General features: G+C 39.6%; 1 protein-coding gene and 1 long non-coding RNA gene across 2 annotated transcripts in view; one reads left to right on the top strand and one right to left on the bottom strand.

Annotated features, from left to right (window-relative positions):
• Window positions 1-314: 314 nt before the first annotated feature.
• On the bottom strand, window positions 315-3743 carry CCN2 (cellular communication network factor 2). The gene is made up of 5 exons (XM_081045364.1): window positions 3267-3743; window positions 2935-3154; window positions 2396-2647; window positions 2060-2271; window positions 315-1681 (listed from the first exon to the last, which is right to left on the bottom strand). Exons 1-5 carry the CDS (start codon window positions 3330-3332, stop codon window positions 1385-1387), a joined length of 1047 nt encoding a protein of 348 aa, XP_080901490.1. The 5' UTR covers window positions 3333-3743; the 3' UTR covers window positions 315-1384.
• LOC308496324 overlaps window positions 3220-21789 on the top strand; it is a 272275-nt gene continuing 253705 nt past the window's right edge. Inside the window, exon 1 of the long non-coding RNA XR_013993160.1 lies at window positions 3220-3355. This is a non-coding gene — a long non-coding RNA (uncharacterized lncRNA). The remainder of the gene's footprint in view (window positions 3356-21789) is intronic.

The following is a 21789-nucleotide window of genomic DNA, read 5'->3' as shown; positions in this document are numbered from 1 at the left end:
ATGGAAACAGGACTGAGAGTAATAAAATAGGGGTTTGTGGAAACTGAAGAAATCTAGAATCAAATTTGTATTTATAAAGTATTGTGAACATAAAAAAAGCCTGTGTGCTCAATATAGTGAGTATTCCTGCAAGTTTGTTATGATTCAGTGTGAAATATGTTTATGTGAAATTTCTATTGAAGTAATTAATCAATTAGTATATATAAGAAGTTTAAAAATAATAGGTGAATTGTTTTAAGGCAAATGAAAGCTTCCCATTTACATGCAAGAACACTCAGAAATGTTTACAGATAAAACGAATAACCAAGTTCTTTATAGAAAAAATATATACTTTATTTTCAACTAGAAAGGTGCAAACATGTAACTTTTGGTCACACTCTCAACAAATAAACTGTCCAAAAAACAGTCATAGTCAAAATAGAAACAAATGCTTCCAGGTGGAAAAACTGACCAGCTATATAGAGCCACTCCTTTTTTAATAAAGGCCATTTGTTCATTAAAAGTGAGGCTACCTCATTTTCAACCTACAAATCAGACTTTCAAGGGCATCACTGCCTCACCTTCATCAAAACAGATTGTTTTCATGGACTGTCACTCTAATTGAGCAGAATTTCCTTTTGAATATCCATTCCATGCTTTGAATTATCAGACAAGCTTCATGTCCTACCTATGGTGTTCAGAATTGAGGCTAACATTTGAAATATCAAAGCATTAAAACCATAAACAAAAAGGCACAAACAACTTTAAATTAACTTAGATAACTGTACAAATATATATATATATATACACAATATTTACAATATCAATAAAAAAAATCTGGCTTGTTACAGGCTAATTAGCTTGCCACAAGCTGTCCAGTCTAATAGACAGGATTCTGATTTCTGAACACTGTCAGTTGAATCAGAATGTCAGAGCTGAATCCGCTGTTCTGACTTAAAGAACTTGACTCAGCCTCACGATGGCTGGAGAACACACATCCTAGCTGTCGCTGGAGCTACAGGCAGGTCAGTGAGCATGCTAAAATTTTCCTTCTCAGTTAACACTCCAAATAGCAGGTACATTACTACTTTAAGCTTTCAAGCCTTTCTACTGGTGCCCCCCCACTGCTCCTAAAGCCATACCTTAGTATACATTCTGGTGCTATGCGCTAACGTAACCCCACTGTCAAGTCTTACTTTCTTCAAACCAGTGTCTGGGGTGGACAGACTATTTGTTTGAACGTCACGTGACACAGTATTTTGAATTTAGAGGGAATTTTTCTTTTCCCCAGTTAGAAAAACTGATTTAAACAACTTGGTGCTACGGAAATCACGTTTACACAACAATGAGATGTGAATCAGTTCAAGTTACAGCCAAATGAGTTAATGTCTCTCACTCTCTGGCTTTAAGCCATGTCTCCATACATCTTCCTGTAGTAGAGTGACTCAAAGATGTCATTGTCTCCGGGACAGTTGTAATGGCAGGCGCAGGTCTTGATGAACATCATGCTCCTCTTCATGACCTCGCCGTCAGGACACTTGAACTCCACGGGAAGGGTGGTGGTTCTGTGAGGGGTGCAGCATCGGCCATCAGTGCACACTCCGCAGAACTTAGCCCGGTAGGTTTTCACGCTGGTGCAGCCAGAAAGTTCAAACTTGACAGGCTTGGAGATTTTGGGGGTACGGATGCACTTTTTGCCCTTCTAAGGAAGACAAAGCAGACGAGAAAAATCAGTGACACTACAAGGGGAGTGGCTTTCTTGAACCTCTGTGTGTTCTAAGCTTATGCTGTCTGACTTCTTTTTATATTTTGAGAAGAGGAAGTCTGACTCTCATTCGCCAGTTTTCCAAAAATAGACATAGCCTCTCTTGGGATGTCTTGAATTAACTAACACTGGGGAGGATTTCTAGTGGAAAGCTGGTAGTTCCGATTACACAATATCTCATCCCAGCAAAACAGCACAACTGTTAGATACTTTTGGAGATAACAGGCCTATAATAGCAAGGGGGGTGGGAGACCTGACTTTGGTCCTATCCACTATCATTCCATGAAAACTAGTTAATAGGAGCAGAACATATACCTTAATGTTCTCTTCCAGGTCAGCTTCACAAGGCCTGACCATGCAGAGGCGACTCTGCTTCTCCAGCCTGCAGAAGGCGTTGTCGTTGGTAACCCGGGTAGAGATGCCCATCCCACAGGTCTTGGAACAGGCACTCCACTCTGTGGTCTGGACCAGGCAGTTGGCTCGAATCATAGTTGGGTCTGGGCCAAACGTGTCTTCCAGTCGGTAAGCTGAGAGCAGAGCACACAAACACAAGGTAAAACACCAGGAAAGACATTTCCCCCTTCCTTTGTCCAAGTCAGACTCACGCCTGGGGGAGATCTGCAACACTGACATAGAGAAGATTCAACTCACCAGCGAGGGCAGGGCCAACCACGGTGTGGTCCTTGGGCTCGTCACACACCCACTCCTCACAGCATTTCCCGGGCAGCTTGACCCTCCGCGGAAACGGGCAGTCAGGACTGGGCAGGCGAACGTCCATGCTGCACAGGGGCACGCAGCCCACCGCCCCGTCCAGGCAAGTGCACTGGTATTTGCAGCTGCTCTGGAAGGACTCTCCGCTCCTGTACACGGTCCCTCCAAAGACGCACGGGGCACCATCTTTGGCTGAAGAAGAGGAAGGGAAAAAGGGGGATGCAGGGGTCAGGCATTTGTCCTTGGACCTCTAACAGTGGGCGCAAAGGGCATGAGAGTTGGGAGCAGGGCTCCAGGGGGCGGGCTGCAAACAGCCAGAGAAAGGATTCAACTCCAGCAGCTTATTGGCGTGTTTTCTGGCGGGAAGGTGGGCGTGAGGGAGGAGGTGGCCGGTCACAAAGTGTCCCCAACACCTTGGCAGGCAGTGGCAGTGGAGGCAGCAGGGGGCAAGGGGCCCGGATCGGGGCTGTAGGACTTACCCGTGCACACGCCGACTTTGCGGTTGGCCGGGGAGCCGAAGTCGCAGAAGAGGCCCTTGTGCGGGTCGCAGGGGTCGCGTTCAGTGCACAGCTCGCCCAGCTGCTTGGCGCACACGCGGCAGCAGCCGCAGCCGTCCAGCACCAGGCTGACGCCCGCAGGGCAGCGTGGCGCCGGGGCTGTGCACTGGCACTGGCCGCTGCAGTCCTGGCCGGAGGTGGGCTGCAGGAAGGAGGGGGCAGTCAGCAGGGCTCACGCCGCCGCCGGGCCCTCCTCTTCCCGGCGGAGTCCCTCCCCACTAGCGCCAGTGCAGCTGGGGTCTCCATGCGCTTACCCGGCTGCAGAGGGCGACCAGGAGCACGAAGGCGAAACGGACGGGACCCAGGCCGGCGGCGGACATGGTCGGGGCGCTGCGGACAGAGGGTCGTAGTAGGCGGTGGTGTCGGCGGGGTGGGCGCGGCACGGTCGGCGGGACGGTGGATCGCGGGCTCGGACCGGAGGCGGGGTCTGGAGGCGCCGGGCTGTCGTTTCGGGAGCTGTCGGCCGGGCGGCTGCCGTCGGGTTAGAGGCGGTTGGTCGCCTGTGGTTCGAGTTGCACTGGCTGCCTCCTCTCGGCGGGGAAGAGTTGTTGTGTGAGTCTGGGGCGGGCGGCCCGCGGCTTTTATACGCTCCAGGCGGCCCCGGCTCGCCAATAAGCTGAATGGAGTCCTACACAAACAGGGACATTCCTCGCATTCCTCCCCACCTTCCTGCCTCATCAACTCACACCGGATTGATCCTGACCCCTTGACACTCAGCATTCCTCCCGTCTGAAAAAGCTGGCACACTCCAGCTCACCAAAAAAAAAAAAAAAGAAAAAAAAAGGCTCAGTATTTCCAGCACCAAATAGGATTTTTTTCCCCCCTTAGCTCTTCGCACCACTCCAGATTTATACCATTAAAAGCACATCGGCGATTATTATTTTTAGACCACTCACTTCTGTTTCTAATAGCTGTGCGTGTGCTACCCCCTGACATAAATCCTTCTTCGGATGTACGCAAAAGAGGCTAACAGCAGGGATTCCTAAAAAATTCAATGAGGGTTTCCTTTTTATTATTTTTGTACTGATTTTAATTTTAGAGACTGTCTGCCTTTGAAGCTCTTCAGAGACCAGAAGAGGAGTTAGTTGCTTTTAAGCGGAAACCCCAAAAAGCTTACCTGCAAACCCCTGGATTCCATACTGGAGAGATAGGAATTTGATTGTTAGTATCTCGGGATAGTGGTTTGGATGTCCATTGCCACACAAGAAAGAGAACAAAGCCCAGGGGTCTGAGTGTGTATGCAGTTTTCTGGGGGAAGATTTCCAGCACTCTTGCTTTGTTTTCTCTTAACACATGTAGCAGTTTTATTGTTGGTGTTAGAGGGAGGGAAAGGAGATGAGTGGACATAAGTATTTCCAGAAAAGTGGACTGAAGTCAGAGCAGATAATTATGTGGTGGGTAGGTAGAGGCTCCCCATGTTAGGATGAGAACACAGGGGTGAGAAGAGAGAGAAATCAGACAGGAGGGGGCCACAGGGGAACCTGACAGGAGGAGGCCAGCAAGAAGCTTGGGGTTTACTTTGGGTGTTGAAAACACCCTGTGAGTCTTTGAGAAATGAGTGATTTGTCTTGCGCTCAAACCTATAATCTTCAAATGTGGATTATACTTGGTTTGTCTTGCAGTAAAAAAAAAAAAAAAAAAAAAATCTGTTTATATAACAGGAACAGTGAACCCCATTATATCTAGTTATAAACTGAGAGTGTCAGTGAATAATATATTTTAGTGACTGTACCCGTCTATGAATAGTGATTGTGACTTCTTACTACCCAGGGAGTCTGCAGCCTGATGGAGTGAGACCAGGTCAAGGAAAGAATAGGTTTTATTCCCTCTGTTTATGTGTAGATGTCAAATATGGCCAATGAAGTCTAACCATGTCTCAGTTCCTTAATATTGCTAGTTAGCTTCACTAAGGACTCAGTTAATGAACTGTGCTTTCATTTACAATCTACAGTTTAGTTGCTTTTTTGTTAATAACTCCAGTTACCATTTTATGTAAAGAGATTCCAGGGCCATGCCAGTTTTTTCCTATTGTAATGCCACATCAGTTGACAATAGTATCACCAATGAGTAGTTTCTTTTCAGTTGTTGATGCTTCATTGTATTGGTTTAAGATAAACATATCTGTTTCTGAGGCCAAGACGCTTGAAACAACACTGTCAATTCATAAGTTGAAAACAGCTTATTGAAGCTGGCCACATTTTTTAAAAGTTTCAATTCATTGTGTTGAAAAATAGCCAAGAAAAAAAAATAACCACTCCAACTTCAGTGTAGACCACATCATCTGTGCACAATTACCTTGTTAAGCAATCCACGTGGTGTACAGTGTAGTTGCATGTCAACAGTGTGAATGGCCAGTAAGTGGGGCCTCTGAAGCTCAGGAAGAATTTTCATCATTGTTATTTAATGTTCTTTCCAAGCATTCCTCAAAGAGAAGAGGCCTAAAAGTTCCTATTTAAAGAAGGAACATTCCAAGTTATGTTAATAGACACATGTGTATTAAAGGCAACTTGGCCCCCAACTGTTTCTTCCCTTGTGGATGATTTTAAAAGTCCAAAATATGTGGGAAGCCACAGTGAAATCTTTCAAGACCTAAACCCCCAATTACGTCTACCACTAATGGTTGGAAAGGTGTGGTAAATGGGGAATGGTAGGGATGTGAAGCTCCAACCTCACCTAAGGTGGGATGTGGGCTCAGTGGTGAGCTCTCTCAGCTTGCAGGGTGAAGTAGATGGGGAACGGTTGGGAATTTTTGAATCTTCTGGAGAGTCTGAGAGCCACCATCAACAGCTTCATGTGAAACCGAGTGAAGACTTTCATTCATGGAGGGGATAAATTGCTGGACTGGGTTATGTTTGGGTGACCTGGGTTGTATTCTTGGAACTACCATTCACAAATCTTAGGGAAATCACAAGTAGGAACCCGATGCCCAAGTTTCCATTTATAAAATCGTGATGATAATGAGAATATTTTATTTCATGGGGTTTAATGATGGTTAATTAGATTAAACATTTCAGGGAATTGGTACTTTATTATGTTTTCAATCTTTGTTGATTTTCTCTTTCTCCACAAACATAACAAATATATTACCATTCTGCTATGATTACTCTAAAATTCACATGGTCTCTTGAAGTCTTAAAAGTCCTAAGTTAGCGCCCAGTGGATGGTTTTAACATTGGCTAAGAGAAAATAAGCGTATTGAAATATATAGAACATGGAATCTCCGAATAGAAAAATGTCCTGTGCATTATAAGATGTATGACCAAAACTCTTTTGAAGGGTTTAAAATAAAAGATTATTAGAGAGAGAGGAATATATAGAGATAGATAGAGAGAGAGAGAGAGAGAGAGAGAGAGAGAGAGAGAGAGAGAGAGAGAAGACACCCAAGACATTTACAGACCCAAATGTTTGTATTGTGATACGGACCATCAAGTGCCAGGAAATTCAAAAGGAAGGGCTGACACTCCATCCCTAACTCATGCCATAGGGATCTGAATTCTTGTGCTATTATAAATGACTCAGCAAATGTTTGTGTGTGTCTGGGCGGCAAAGTGGAAATAGTGGCTTCTTATAACTTCGTCCAACTCTGACTGATCCCAACCCTTTTGATTGACAGAAGGTCAGCATTGGGAGAACAAGTTCTTTGAATTTGTGTGCAAAATGGTTAAGATGCACTAATTTTGTCTTGTAAGCAAGTGTTTATCTAGCAAATGCTTTTTAGAGAGCTTTTTTTTTCCTTGGTAAAATGAGGAATTCACTAAGCTGGCCACTGAGCCCTGTTTACAGAGCTATATAAAGTATGTGTGTGTCTATGTGGGCATCATTTGTACAGGTCGTTTGATTAAGTCTTGTAAGATGTTCCGCTTTGGACGTGTTACATTCCTTCTGTTATGTTTGCTGTTGTTCTTCCTCCCCCCCCTCCCCCCATCCTAAAAAAGGTTACTTGATCAGATATCAGACATAGAGAAAACCTGGCAGGACTACAGGGAAGTGGCCAGACTTGGAGTGTTTGTGTACTTAAAGAAGGAATCTTGCACATTTTCAACTTGGAGTTGTAGACATTTTCTTATAAGAGCAAGTAGAAGTCTGTGCCAGCCCTCAAAACGGAAATCAGAGCTCTCAGGGAAACATACGGGAAGAATGTGAGTCTGAGCCAAGACCCATATGCAATGCATACACTGAACTGTCAGATTTATAGGAAGTCTGGCCGTATAAGGGCATCTGGGCAGTAAGCAGTTTGTCATTATGATGACTTGGGAGTGGGCTTCTGATGTTTCCAGCATGCCTCAAATTCAATCGTGTAAATGAATTCCACACACACAAAAATGATGTGCCAGAAGACTTTTTGAGAAATAGTAACAAATATTATCCTCAAGACTTCAGGGACCCTGGCTTGGCTTACATTGCCTTATATTTGCTTAAGATGAGGGTTAAAGAGAGGGCGTATTCGCTGGGGTTCAAGGTGGGAATGAAGCACGGATGTTTACTATCTAAATTACATTCATTTCCTTCGTACTTTTTCCTCCTTATAATTAGTTCTCTGACTTTCCTAAGATATTTTCTGATGTAAAGGTATTCGTTGCAAGGTAGTCAAAGCTGTTTCATGTGGTCTGTGTTTTATGGTTGTCTGTTCGTTTACCTGCATTTGGAGTTGAAGATTGGAGGACTGAGAAAGAACAAGAATTAAAACAAAACTTTCCTTCAGTTTACTACTTGTCTCACTTGTTTTAATAGTTTAATTAGCATGCTGTGTTGCCTCTAGTCAGCTTCCATCAACCTGAGATGGTGATAGACAATGTGAATGCTACTACCGATGGAGATGAGTCTCTAACACTTTTCCTGACAAATTAGCATCTCAAATTTATTACACTTTAGCAACCAGAGTCTGTACAACCTTTTTTTTTTTTTTTCATCAATCTAAATGGGAAGAGTCTTCTTGGTGGTACTTAAATACTAGTGAGTGGAAATAAAAAAAAAAAAGAAGATAACCATTTTTTAAATGTGTGATTTGGGGAAACCAAGTCAATAGGCTTAAGAGGAAGAGAGACTTGAAACTAGATAATTTATTTTAAAAAATGAGACTAAGTGAAGGATAAATAGTTTGAAAGGACCAGTGTGAAATGTACATGAATGTATTCCTAGAGATTCTGCTGGGGGGTGAGGAGGTGGGGACAAACTAAGCCAGGCCCCATTGTTCATCCTTTGGTGCTCCTACCTCCTGCCAAGAAGCCTGAAGCCCCTTCTCAAAACTCCTGGGCTCCCTTGAACAGTTTTTTTTTAAACCATTAGGTAGGGCCCAGAAGACTGGCTGTAAGATTGGAGATGTGACTTCCATACCAGTCATTTACCTGCCAAGTGGGCTCAGGGCACTAATTCTCTCTGAGCCCCAGTTTTCCAACTGGTCATAGTTATTTTTCAGACCAAGGAGACCATGTTTATGAAAGTACTTTCACGTGATGTATTAGGATTTTAAATTTACGCACCTCTTTTGTTCTCTAGTGCCTTTGCTTGCCCTTAAGACTAAGTCCAACTCAGCCATGACTTTAAAGACTAAATTCATCAAGTCTGACTTTATAACATCATTCATCCTTGCAAGGATTTTAGTGTTGAAACTCTGTGAGAGCTGAGAGAAAAACAGATCCTACTTCAGTTTTTAGATCAGATGCTCAGAATTGATAGAGATATTTAACAAAGGAAACTTTTTTGTCTTATGCCTCTTATATCCTTACATATTATCTGTATGAAAGAGATATGATAATATATTTCTCTTTTAATCATAGTTTTCAAGGTACATAAAATGAAATTTCATACCCAGCTTTAGTCACATGAGAGGATCTGCTCCCTTCATTTCCATTTTATAGTTTACATTCCATTTTTGTGGATTGGGAGGGAAATGCCAAATAGTGCCCCTGTCTTCAATGAAAAGCATATACCGCTAATCCTTAGGTAAGAATATGGTGTGCAAATATGAAAGAAACAACTAAACATTGATTATTTCCCATGTAGATGTTTGCTTTAGGTTATTTATTTCTCAGAAACCAAGATGGTGTCCTTTGGTTTAATGTAATGCCACAGATATTTTACACTCTACATACTCCTATCTTGGGTGAAACATTTCTGTTTCATTTCATTGTGTATCGTGAACTGATACCATGATAGTGACAAGCAAATTTTTCAAATTAAATGCAAACTGGTAGCCAGTACATTCTAGAATGCTGAAAACTAAGTTTTTCAAATTGTCTAGAAAGTTTCTAAAATATTTTCCTATGGTGAATTTTTAAATAACTATGCCTATGGGAATTATATGTTAAAATCTGAACACATGGATAAGGCTTTTTGAGATGCCTTACCTTCTAGGTTGGAGCTTATACCATTTATGAAGAAGAAAAGCACACTCTATTTAAACTCTTGACAGCACCAGGTTTAAAGTAAAAGTGCACTCATGCCTTGTTTAATTTGACATTAGAGTATACAATGCAATGGAATTTTGTGTGATCAATTTAACAGGAAAGCTTCTTAGAGCTCTGTCTGTATACCTGAAATGGATGGATACCCTAGACGGTTGTATCACCTTTCATTTATGCAGAAACTTTAAATTTCAAAGCCATTTCACATATACAGTCTTACTTCAGCTTCATAACAACCCTGTGAGGTATTATTCTCCCCATTTTGCAGATGAGAAAATTGAGGTCCAAGAAGGTCGAGTAACACAACCCAAGCTTTGTTAGAGGTGGAGCAGGGACATGTGAATTTGAATTCAGTTCTTCTAATTTCCTCTCTTCCAATCTCCGCTGCTTCTTTTCTTCACATTCTCCATACAGTGGTTTCTGAACACTGAATGTTCTTAAGATAATTACCTCAGATCTTCTTAAGCTTCTTAAAGTGCACACTCTGGAAGGCATGTAAAGCACTAGAGGCTAATTGGTGGAGTCAGTATTATGCAGTGGTCTGAGATAAGCATGCGGTAGAAAGATAATGTTTACTGATCTGTATTAGGAGAGAACTTTGGGCTTAGACAAAGGTTTTTTTGTTGTGTTTTTTTTTTGACAATTGAGATTTTTGTGATTTTGTTCTGTGGACAGATGTGTTACTTCTTATCTCCTAATGAACTGTTGTAACTAAAAAAGGAAAAACAAACCAAGATGATGAGTGTGCTTTGGGAGGCTTAATATCAGGGTGTGTTCTACTGGGACATCAGCTTTCGGCCACACTGAAAATGTTCAGTCTCTAATTCAGTGTGATCTTGTTTAGGCGGAGACTCAGACCAACCACAGGCATCATAAAAGTCTTCTTGAGTGTTTGCATCATTCACTGAAAAGCTATTCTTATGAATAAAAATCATGACAGAGTCTCAGACAGGCACTGAAGCCTTGAAGCAATATCTGCTATAAACCTAGATCTTTCTTCACAAGTGTCCCTTAAAAGATGTGTCCCAGCATGTTATTGACAGAGTGCTTATTTTGTGAACTTCATCTTCAGTGAAAACGCACTTCCTTCAGATTGAATGCAGTTTGTATTTCAGGCTTACAGCTTGCCTCTTCTCGCCTTTCATCATGGAATGATTTAATTTGAATCATGACTAGTTTCATGTTGTTAAAGGAATGAAATTTATGGCATAACTACACATGGCAGAAATTAGGAGTGTTGTATAGGAATGGCAGATTTATAATGAGGGAGTTTTCTTATTGACCCATGCATGTGTGTGAAAGTTAACAGCTATAGGATAAAATTTCATATAACCATAGACTTGTTAATGTCTGGAAACATTTCACCGTTGAGCTATTTCTCACATGTAGATGATGAAAGCTGATTTTTTTCCCAAGTGAATCTTTTGTGGCATTTTTATCCTTTCTCAGTGCTCTCTGTTGATTCTTCTTACTCATGTATTTTGCACCGCTGTTTCCATATATGGCTGATTTCCGAGACTCCAACTGTTTGCTTTCAGCTCTGTAGGTAAGTAAGCAAACTTTCAGCTTCAGACAGACTTTGAACCAATTTTACTTTGCAGTAGGGCTGTGCGACAGCCAAACATATCCCCTGTTGGCTTTGATGGCTTTACAGATAGGTCCCTCTCTCACCAATCAAGTATACTTGTCTTGGCCAACCCCTGGAGGAGCTGACAGAGCGGGGGCCCACAGCATGGTGGAACCGTTTGTGCCTCTCTAATGTTCTCTTCTTAACACACAGAAGCCGGGTCTTAATCTAGACAGGTCTGAGGAGCTCCAAACTCTTATATTTCTCATGCATCACATCCAATTTTCCAAGAAGGGAAAATGACCCTGTATCGAGCAGAAATGGCAATCCGGAAGCCATTTTGTTTACAATAGTAAGTGCCAAGGTCTAGGGGAATTCTTAGACTCTGTGTATGTGAGGACAGGTGACCAAATGCACTGACAGGAGCATCACCTGGCATCTTTTAGAGGGGCACTGCTGAGGTTCGCTTTGCTTGAGGTTCCGTAGTTTTCCTGGCAGTAAAGGTAGTAGAGAAATACAACTGTTTTACTATTTTACTGCTCAATCAAGCTAGGCCTAGAAAAGCAAAGTGAAAAAAAAAAAAGAAAGACACCAATAGATCATTAAAAAAAAAAGCTTTTTGGTGTTTACATTTAATTTTAGGTCTGAAGAAAAAAGCCTGACTAAATAAACTAGTATCATATTGAACTAAACAAAATTTTCAACAATTCTGGTTTGGCATTCTACTATAAATTTTATCACTGTAAAGTAGATTAATTCTCTCGTTTAAAGCATTTCATAAAATTAGACACCATTTTGGAGTTAGCTGGACCAACTTTTTGTTACCTTGATTTCAAATGTCCTATTAGATAAACGTTCTATAAAATTGATGTGAATATAGAATATGATGGACTTTATATTTCTCTGACTATTTCAGGAGAGGTCTTTTCTTCTTTCTTTAATTATTTAGCCATTTAATGAAATGCCCAACATTGAACAAACTACTTAATCTTTTAAGTCTCAGTTGTCGTTGTCCCCTCTTAACTAATAGCACCCACCACATAAGATTGTTCTGAAGACTAATACCCCAAATCTTATAAATCATTGAATATGCTTGTCACAGAGTAAACACTAAATAAATGTTTGTTAAAGTAAAATAAAGCTTTCCCTTTTGTTCATCTCTAAATGTTTTCAGATACTAAATTTCTGCCTTAGTACATTGCCAAATATTAGCCCTTAGTTCAGTACGTTTCCGGGTGATACATTATGCAGATTACATGGAAATAAAAAAAATGTTGTCACAACTTCTATTGATAGCCTCTTTCTAGCAAGACAGATACCACTATTATGTCACTTGTGAATGAGTTACAAATTGTGATTCTGTTCTTAAGGATCCTTTTTTTTTTTTTTTTGCCATGAAATTGCCACAGGGGGGAGCAAAGAATACAGTCAAGGAATTTGATACCAGTTATTATTAAGAATCCGTATCTAAAACATCTAAACAGGTTATATTATATTAATACCCATGAGCAAGTAGAAATCTTGATGACAAAATAATAAATTAGACCACTGTTTAATCTTGGATTTAATTATTTAGTGATAGTTGCAAAAATAGTGCCTGGAAAATGTGTGTGTGTGTGTGTGTGTGTGTGTGTGTGTGTGTGTATACACACATGGGCAATATCAACACTGTGGAAGAGGGGAGAAAATTTAAGTTTCTAGTTTTTGCTGTTATAGTCATGAAATGAAAGAGAGAGAGGAAGAGCGAGAAAGTGAGTAAGTACTAATTTATATAAGATGAGGATGAGAATGGTTTGGATACAATGTGACACAGCCTCACAACATGGATGATACTGAATCCACATGTACATGTGGGGAATTTAACCTTATGAAATGCAATAGCTAGATAAGAGAATTCCAAAATGGAGAGGACTGTGCAAGTGAAAATAAAATATTCCTTTGAATAATACAGTTGCATTTAATAGCTGCAAAAATTGTGACCTAATTTTATAACACTAATAGCCAAAAAAATGGTTATTTCCTCTGCCTCTCTGGATAAAGTGAGGCACAACAAAAGTCCTAGGGAAGTGAGACAGAGAACATTAAAGATTGGGCCAGTTGATCATGGTACCGACGTGATCCTTTCCTGTGTGTAGACAGTCGTCTTTGCAGGTGGTTGGTCAGCCTTGCTTCTATCTCTCTGCATGTCCCCAACAGTCCTTCTTTAGGACTTCCTGATATGCCGCAGTTGAGACCACTTTTCCCACTCTCTTCTTCCCTTCCCGTCTCCCCAGTTTAGTATGGTGTTCTGAAGAAACCTTGTCCTAAAGATTCTTATTCTTATGGGATTTCTTTATGAGTGTCATTTTAGCATGCTAACTGATTTTCTGACTTATTCAGGGCTTGTACCTGGTCCATCATGCTCTTCCGTTGCCCTCCAACTCCTGCCGCCATGATGGGTTACCCAAAGATTCACCAGAACAATCATCCAAACTTAATTCTAGGTTCTTGTTGCCTGTTTCTTTTAAACCAACCAGGACTGCCCCCAAACTTGCCATTATCCAGAACTGCTCCATCCCCTGTGATCCTAAATCATCTATCTATCCTCTCATGCCCTCTCTCACTCACTTACCCTTTATATCAATTTTTTGACCTCATTAAGACCTTTATCTCACGCCTCCTTTCTTTTCTTCTAAACACATGGTTTTGCTTCCTTTTCTGTCCATGGCACCATGTTTTATGTTAGCAGTCTCTTGTTAGCACCTCTGGCATTCAGCTTTCCTTTTTTCAAGCTAACCCCTTGCTTTAGTTTGTTCCTACATGGCCTGCCATACATTTGTGGTCTCTAATCTCAGGTGGGCCCTCAACTCTGCCATGTTGTGGTTTTAAATGTTTTGGTCGGCACTTTCCCATCTCCTTTTTTGTGTTTCTTCCCAACCTTACTTCTTCCCTCAAGGTTTCTACTCTGTCATCCTCCACTCAGCAGATCAGTCCTCCTTTGTACATGAGACGATCTGGCATGAACAGCTCAAGCCTCCATCCCCAGGACTGATGGGTCTTCAGCCTCATTTCACACCTTGAGTTTAGAGCTGCAGTGTTCAATTCTGTAGCCACTAGTCACATATGGCTACGTCAATTTAAATTAATCAAACTTTAAAATGTAGTCCTCAGTTGTACTAGGTGCATTTCACGTGCTCAGTAGCACATATGACAAGTGGCTACTGTATTGGATGGTGTAAAGAACCTTAATGTCATTGTAGAAAATTCAGTTGGACAGCACTGGTTCAGACAGACTCCTCATTGTGCTTTTGATCCAAGTTCCTCCTGTCTCCCGTGGAGCCATGTTCTCTCCTTTCTCTTTTATCTTTTGTTGAATATATATATTTTTAAGTTTTCAATTACAGTTGATGTACACTATTATATTAGTTTCAGGTGTACCACGTACTAATTAGGCATTTATATAACTTACAGAGTGATTACCCGATACATCTAGTGCCCACCTGACACCATGCATAGTTATTATATTATTGACTATATTCCTTATGTTACACTTTATATCACCATGACTATTTTGTGACTGCCAATTTGTACTTCTTAATCCCTTCCCCTTTTCACCTATTCCCCCAACACCCTTCCACCTGGCAAACCTCGAAATGTTCTCTGTATCTGTGAGTTTGTTTTGTTTGTTTATTTTGTTCTTCAGATTCCCCATATAAGTGAAATCATATAGCGTTTGTCTTTTTCTGACTTACTACATTCAGCACTATACCCTCCATCCATGTTGTTGCAGATGGCAAGATTTCATCCTTTTTATGGCTGAGTAATATTCCATTGTATATATGTACCACCTCTTTTTTATCCATTTATTCATATATGAACACCCAGGTTGCCTCCATATCACCTTTCTCGTAGCTTTTGGTTTCTTTTTCTCTAGTAGCTTCTTCTCAATTTATAAAGATATGCACATTTCTGTCACATAAAAAGAGAAAAATCCCCAATCAAACAAAACAAACTCCCCTTTGTCCTACACATCCTTCTGTATACTGCTTCCTTTTCACTCTGAAGCTCCTAACGTGCGCGTGCGCATGCGTACGTGAACACACACACACACACACACACACACACACACACACAAATCCTATGTATTTGCTGTCTCCAAATATTTGCCTTCAAGTTACCATTCACCGTGCTGCACTAAGGCTCTTGATTCTAGTCCTGAAAATTGCCACCAAACAACTTTGTTGCCAAATCTAGTAGATTCTTTTCAATCCTTATATAACGATGTCTCTGTGGGTATTATAATTGAGTTCCATCCTCTCTCCATCTCTCGACCATTTCCTTTGGCCTCCCTTGAAGTTTCATTCCCCTTTGCCCATCCCTTTGATGTGGATGCCTCATAGTCTTTTGTCCCTGGTCCTTTTTCTACATGTTCATTAGTTTCGACATTGTTGATGGTTCCCTGCTGTCTGTATCTTGACTGGAAACTCTGTTCTGAGTTCATTTGTGCTGTCCATAGGACGTTAATCTGAATGTCCTACACAGAGCTTAAAGTAAGCATATTCAAAAGCAAACTCATCTCCCAATTCCCCAAATCTGCTCCCTTTAATGTGCTCCCCATCTTAGTGATTGGAGCCACCATATCACTCCATATTGAAGCTTGCACATTATTTGATATCATCTTTTTTTCTATTTTAGCTTCTGTAATTAGTCACAAAGTTCTGTGGAGTATACCTTCTCATTATATCTTCCCAATATACCATGTCATCAGCATCTTTTGTTTGAGTCACTGCATTAGTCTTCCTATTATTTCCTGGTCTTTTGACCTATGTTATCTGCCCTCTACAATTATCTGCCCTCTACAATTTATTTTCTTTGCTGCCTGAAGAATCTATCCATGCAAAGTGCTTACTCACCTGCTTAATACCATCATAGGGTTTCTATTGCCTCGAAGATAAAGGCTTTTGTCTGGCTCTGATCTTCCCCATTCTTCTCTCTCTCTACCCACCACTCCTGCCCTACCCTCTGTTTTTCACCTCCTACGTTGTTCCTGTCAGTTTCAATAACTTACAATTTTATCATGTTATTTCATGCCTTCAAGACCTTGCTCATATTGCACCCAGCACTTGGAGGAGCTGTAAGGTATGTAGTAGGAGCTCGTTTTACATTTGATCCAGTACATATGCACTTACACATACACAATGAAATAAAAATTTGATAGAAACAACAGTTATTGTTACTATATGTGATACCTTTGGTATTTTAAACTCTGTTACATTTCATTAAAAAAAAAATACTAGTCTTGACTTCCAAACTTATTTTACTGTCTAACTGAACCTACACATTGGGTACGTATAGCATTGGAACCCCAAGTGATCAGGATGGGCTACCTGAATAAGCAGTGGAGGGAGGTGGGAGGTCATGTGAGGATGTGAGGTTTGAGGATGCTGTGGACATTTTGGGACCACCAAGGGAGCACCTGTAGTTGCTGAGAGACCAGTGTGTGGAGTCCAAGTGAATTACAGAACTAAGCCATGCAGAAAACCTGGATTCTTGGTGCTAAATCAAGCTTATCAGTTTCATGAGCCAATATATCCCATTTTTTTAATGGTTTATGGATATTGTACTACAAAATGACCTAGCTGATACAGATTTCACCAACGTAAGAGGCATATAGTTTTACTTTCACATTTATGTCTTCTAATGTAGTTACTCATAATGTTTTCTAATTCTATCATAGTATTAGGATATAGCAGTGTTTTCTAGTCCACCCCCTTTTTAATGCAATGAAACATACAGGAAATGATAACATTTTTATGGCATTTTGGGGCAAAGGCTTTCTAAAAGTTCTAAAATTTTGGAATAGTTAAGAAATTCCTTTGGTTTAAAGATATCAAAGATCATAGGGGAGCTTACTGGCAAATTGCTACCTTTTTTTTTTCTTTTTTATGTTTCTAAGTAATTTAAGGTATTTCTTGGAAGTTGTCTTGCTGAGTTTTGTGAATAACTTCTCACACAGCATCAAGTAGAAAGAAATCCATCATTGAATGAATTCCTTATTTAAAGTTTGGGAACTAGCTTAAACTTTAAAATATTCTATAAATATTCTATATTTAGCTAAAATTGCATAATTACTAAGATCTTAGGAACTATGGAGATTTATATTATAGTATATTTATATCAATTCATAGCTATTTTGTATTTATTGATTATATAAATAAAATTTTTGAGGCTATGTATTTATGAATGGTGAATTTATGTTTTTCAAAATATTAGGGAATATAATAATGTTTATGTTATTCAAGCTATAATTTATTAAAGTAAATCACTCTCTAGAAAATTGGATAGTAACGTTAGTAGGTGTGTAGGAAAAGTTACTGATTGGTGTACTGGCTGAGGTAATTTAAAAACTAATGCAGTTTTCAGCTTGCTAACCTTAAACATAAGGTCTTCATGTGAAATTTTTCCAGGCTAATAAATGTATTCAGATGCCCCAAATTAAAAGTCAGTCATTTGGTGTTGTCTCCCTCTCAGTGAAATAAATAATGCACAAATATTTTGAGCATTTGATGTGTTTCTAATATTGTGTTAAACACGGTGGGATATTAAAACCTACCTAATTCTTGCTTACAAGAAGGTTGTAATATAGCTGCAAAAGTAAGTCATACGGACTGTAAGTTAATCCAATTATTCTCACAGTTGTACTACTTGGGAACCACAGGATACTGAACACTCTGGAGAATTGGTGTGATGTAATATTTCATGACCTTGAAATGAGAACTTTTGAGGAACTTTGGGTCATAGATTATGACAGAGCTACACTTGCGAGACTCAAGAGCTCTTTCTCAAGTGTCGGTGGGTAAATGGTAAGTCATTAAGTAGTCATGGAGGGATATAGCACTAAGTGTTCTGTGAATGAAGAGAAGGTGAAGTAACAAATTTGGAAAAACCTGGTGTGACTTTTTTTTATGGATGAGGAAGACAGAAGCAGCAGGGGCATTCTAGGCCTCAGAAATGGTGTGAACAGTCTTGATTTTGCAAATGCTGTGGCATATATGGAAGAGAATTGGTGGGCTGTTTTGACCCAAGCCAACATGGGGATGAATTGGAAAGATTAGGGAAGGGACTTCAGTGTAGGATCCAGAGCTCTCATTTCTTTCTTTTACTCTTCTGTTGAATATATCACTTTTATTTTTAATCCTCTAGTCTTTTGGGATGTATATATTTTCTTTATAATAGTTTTGATAGTTTAGAGAGTGTTAAGAAGACATTTGTAGTTTTATAGGGTAAAATTAAGAGGGCCTCAAAGTTAAGAATTAGTAATGCTGAAATTGTTGTTATGCTTCTGTTAGTCCTCTTGCTTTAATAAATAGTATGTATTATTTTTTCTCTCCACAACTTGCATAGTGCCAGGCATATGGGAAAAAAACACACAAAGCACACTAAATATTTATTGAATTAGTGCATCCTTCTTGAGGACAGAGATTATACTTTTTCTTCTTTTTATGATTCTTCATGACTCCTACTAGGATGTTTCACACACAGTGGACATTCAATAGCAGTAATGTATTAAAACTGTTTATATTATTGAGGAACAAACATAGCTAAAGTTATTACTTGGCCAAGCTGTCTCCCAGATTCTTTCATTCATTCACTGAACACTGTGCTAATGTGAGGACTATTAGTCTAATGGTGATTTTAGCAAGAGTTTCATGTCTTTATGCCTTTGTACAGCCCGGCCAGTTCTTACTCATTCTTCAACTCTCAGCTCACACGTCACTTTCTTTTTTGGCATTCCAGACTGGGTTTGGTGCTTATCTTTTGATAGCCTTTATCTAACTGTATGGTGATTTGCCTGTATTTCTTACCAGATGGAGCTCCACAAGAGCAGAATTGAGTCATTCACCTCCGTGTCCCTAGCATTAAGCCCAGCACCTTCTATATAAAAGTCACTTGATGAAAGTTTGTTGAGTGATTGTAGAAAAATATAATCTTTAATGATGGTGTTGTCAGACATCTGGCTTTGAATTGGCAATTTGGCTTTTAAATATTGTGTTCAGAAAACTAACTGAAAAAAAAAAAAAAGAAAACCACCTACTGGATTGATAACAGTTTGGAGACAACAGATGAGTTAACAAGAAAGAAACATTGAAAAGTCATAAAAATGCAATATGAAATATAAGATGAAATGTACATTACCATTAATAAACTATTCATGTTGTGTGGGCATATATATGTTTTTTATTGTGGCAAACTGTTAGTGTTTTGGTTGAAACTTTACAGGCAACCCTTTCGGTATGCACTGCGTGTGAGAGCAGAGCAGCAGGGCCTTTAGAAATCATTGAGTCCAAATGCTGATTTATTGAAGAATTGAAGCCATCGTCTTCAGAGTGCACAAAGGCAGGCACATTTCAGTGAGTCAGTCTTGTCTGTGCCGCAAAGGCAAGGGAACCCCCTCTCATTCTGCCACCACCGGTCTTCCCACTGTACCATCCTACCCGTCCAGTAAACGGCTTGAGGGGGCTTGGTGGGTGGTAGGTAATCTCTCTCTTCATACACACTGCTTCCTTGTGGCCATGCATGTGCTCTGGAGAAAGAGAGGAATTGCCACAGTACAGGTCTTCGCACAATCTATAAGGGTGACCCTCACACATATTACTAATAACAACAGTGGCTATCATTTACGGAGGACCTGTACTAGACTGCTTATGTAGGTTAACTCAGATAGTCACACAGCCCTGCAAGTTTATAAAATGTACTCCCTTTTTACAGATTAAGGGAGTGGGGGATGGAGAGTTCATGTATTGGAGCCAATTAAGTGGCAAAGCTAGGATTCACACCAAGCCTCTCTAACTCCCCAAACTATATAAGTTTTTTCCAGACACCATATCACCTTTTATAAAGTAAAGGGAACATGGTAACCTCTCAATATGTGTCAGGTAACATAGTATGTCAAGAAGAACAAAGCATAATGCTTTCTGTAAACTCTAAATGCTTACCTATTGTTATATGAATGTGTATGTGATTCTTAAAAAGAAGAAAAATCACACACCCTTTATCAACATAGATTTGGGATCATCATCATAAGTTAGAATTTCATGTAAGTATGAAACTGAAAGGCTAAATTCAGGAACTTTTTTATTTTATTTTTTAGTAACAATTGCATCAGTAGAACATACATTTTTTGGTTGTATAATAAGAAAAACTAACAATTTTTCCTAGTAAAGTGTACTTAGAAGAAATTATGGAAGTTGTGTAACGTATACAATATTTTCCTTGAAACTAGTGTAAATGCCTATCGCCTCATTATTTTCAGATTGAGCTTTTCCCCCTAATTTTAAAAAGCCTAATTAAAATATAATTGTTAATGAAGGCATGATGTTTATTCCAAGTATGCTAATAGAAACTGTCTGTTTAAAAACCCAACTTAAATAATATTCAAAACCTTTATTTTTGACATTCTCAGAACGAAGTAAGTAATGATTGTTATCTTTAGGCTAGAAGTGGGGTCTGGTTAGTTTTAAAATATTTTCTAAAAACTTGGCAATGGTGTTTGTGACGAATACAGTGGAATCTACTACCATGTCTTTATTTACCTGATTGTGAATTTTCAGTCCCCACCAGAACTTTCTGAGAATAAATAGAATTTATATATATAAGGTCAACGTATTTATGTATTTACTTTCTGTGGAGACATGTGTCTTTATACAGTTGGAGGCTAGCAACAACTCACGTGTCTTGGATTGGACGATAGCAGTGATGTCATTCTGTCCTCAGAACCCTATTTGGAAGAGACGTTAAAACAAATGGAAAATGAGAGGGAAGACTAATTACTCTTAGCACAAGTGGATTTTTGTCTCACGGGGAGATTTGATGAAGTGCATTACTGTATTCCCTAGAAATGCCTTAGGCTCAGCTTGTGTTTGTCTTAATTTTCTCCATCTCCCTAGCAGAGTGCTTTGCATATTAGTTAAGTATGAGTTGACTTGAACTGAATTTAGCCTGGTTAGATCAGGCTGCTTGTGAATCAACTGATACCCTAAAGCCATGAAGATAGAGCATTCCTTTTTGCTAACTAATATGTGGAACTATTTCCTACCTTATATAACTTTTGGAAATTTTCTCAGATAGTCACAAAGTGTAGAAAGTAGCTGAGTATTAAAGCAGGACATTACAGACTCAATAAGCAACCTTGTCAGATTTCTCTTCCCTTCACCCTGAATTAGAGTATCAGGAGTTATGCACAAATATAAACTCTAAGCTACACCAATGTTAAATTCCACAGGATCCTTTAGGCAAATAGCTTGTCTTTTATGTGGTGTGTTTACGTAAGGATTAAGGTGGTAGAGTGACGTTCGTTGAGAGCCAAGTAGACTTATACAACTGTCTGAATATTAAGGTGGGTGGTTGTTATTATCAGACAATCAAGAGAAGCAACAATTGACTTACAAGATGAATGGGTAAAACAATATAGAGTCAGTGTTTTATGGATATATATATATCGCTATATCTAATTATCCACCTATCATTAAATTAAAAGTAAATGAAAGTAGAAATTCACTCAAATTGGTGGCTCTTTTAATTTTATGCTCATTTGATTTGTGGATTAATTCTTGATCCACATGTTTAATGAAAAATTAAAAAACAAATGCAAAGTGAGGGCAAATTTCTCTCTCTTTTCCCTACCGCCAGAGAAAAATGTTAGAAGTATTTAACCCACACATCTCATTGAGCTGTCTTATTAAAGCTGAGTTGACCTAAACAGTTATAAATGCTCTACATATATAACGTTAACAGATATTGTTATACGGGCAAATCTTGACTAGAAGG

This window comes from Rhinolophus hipposideros, assembly GCF_964194185.1.
Source record: "Rhinolophus hipposideros genome assembly, chromosome: 3".
Lineage (NCBI taxonomy): Eukaryota > Metazoa > Chordata > Mammalia > Chiroptera > Rhinolophidae > Rhinolophus > Rhinolophus hipposideros.
Note: the sequence above shows the minus strand (reverse complement) of the source record. Positions and strands in the feature narration are given on the sequence as shown.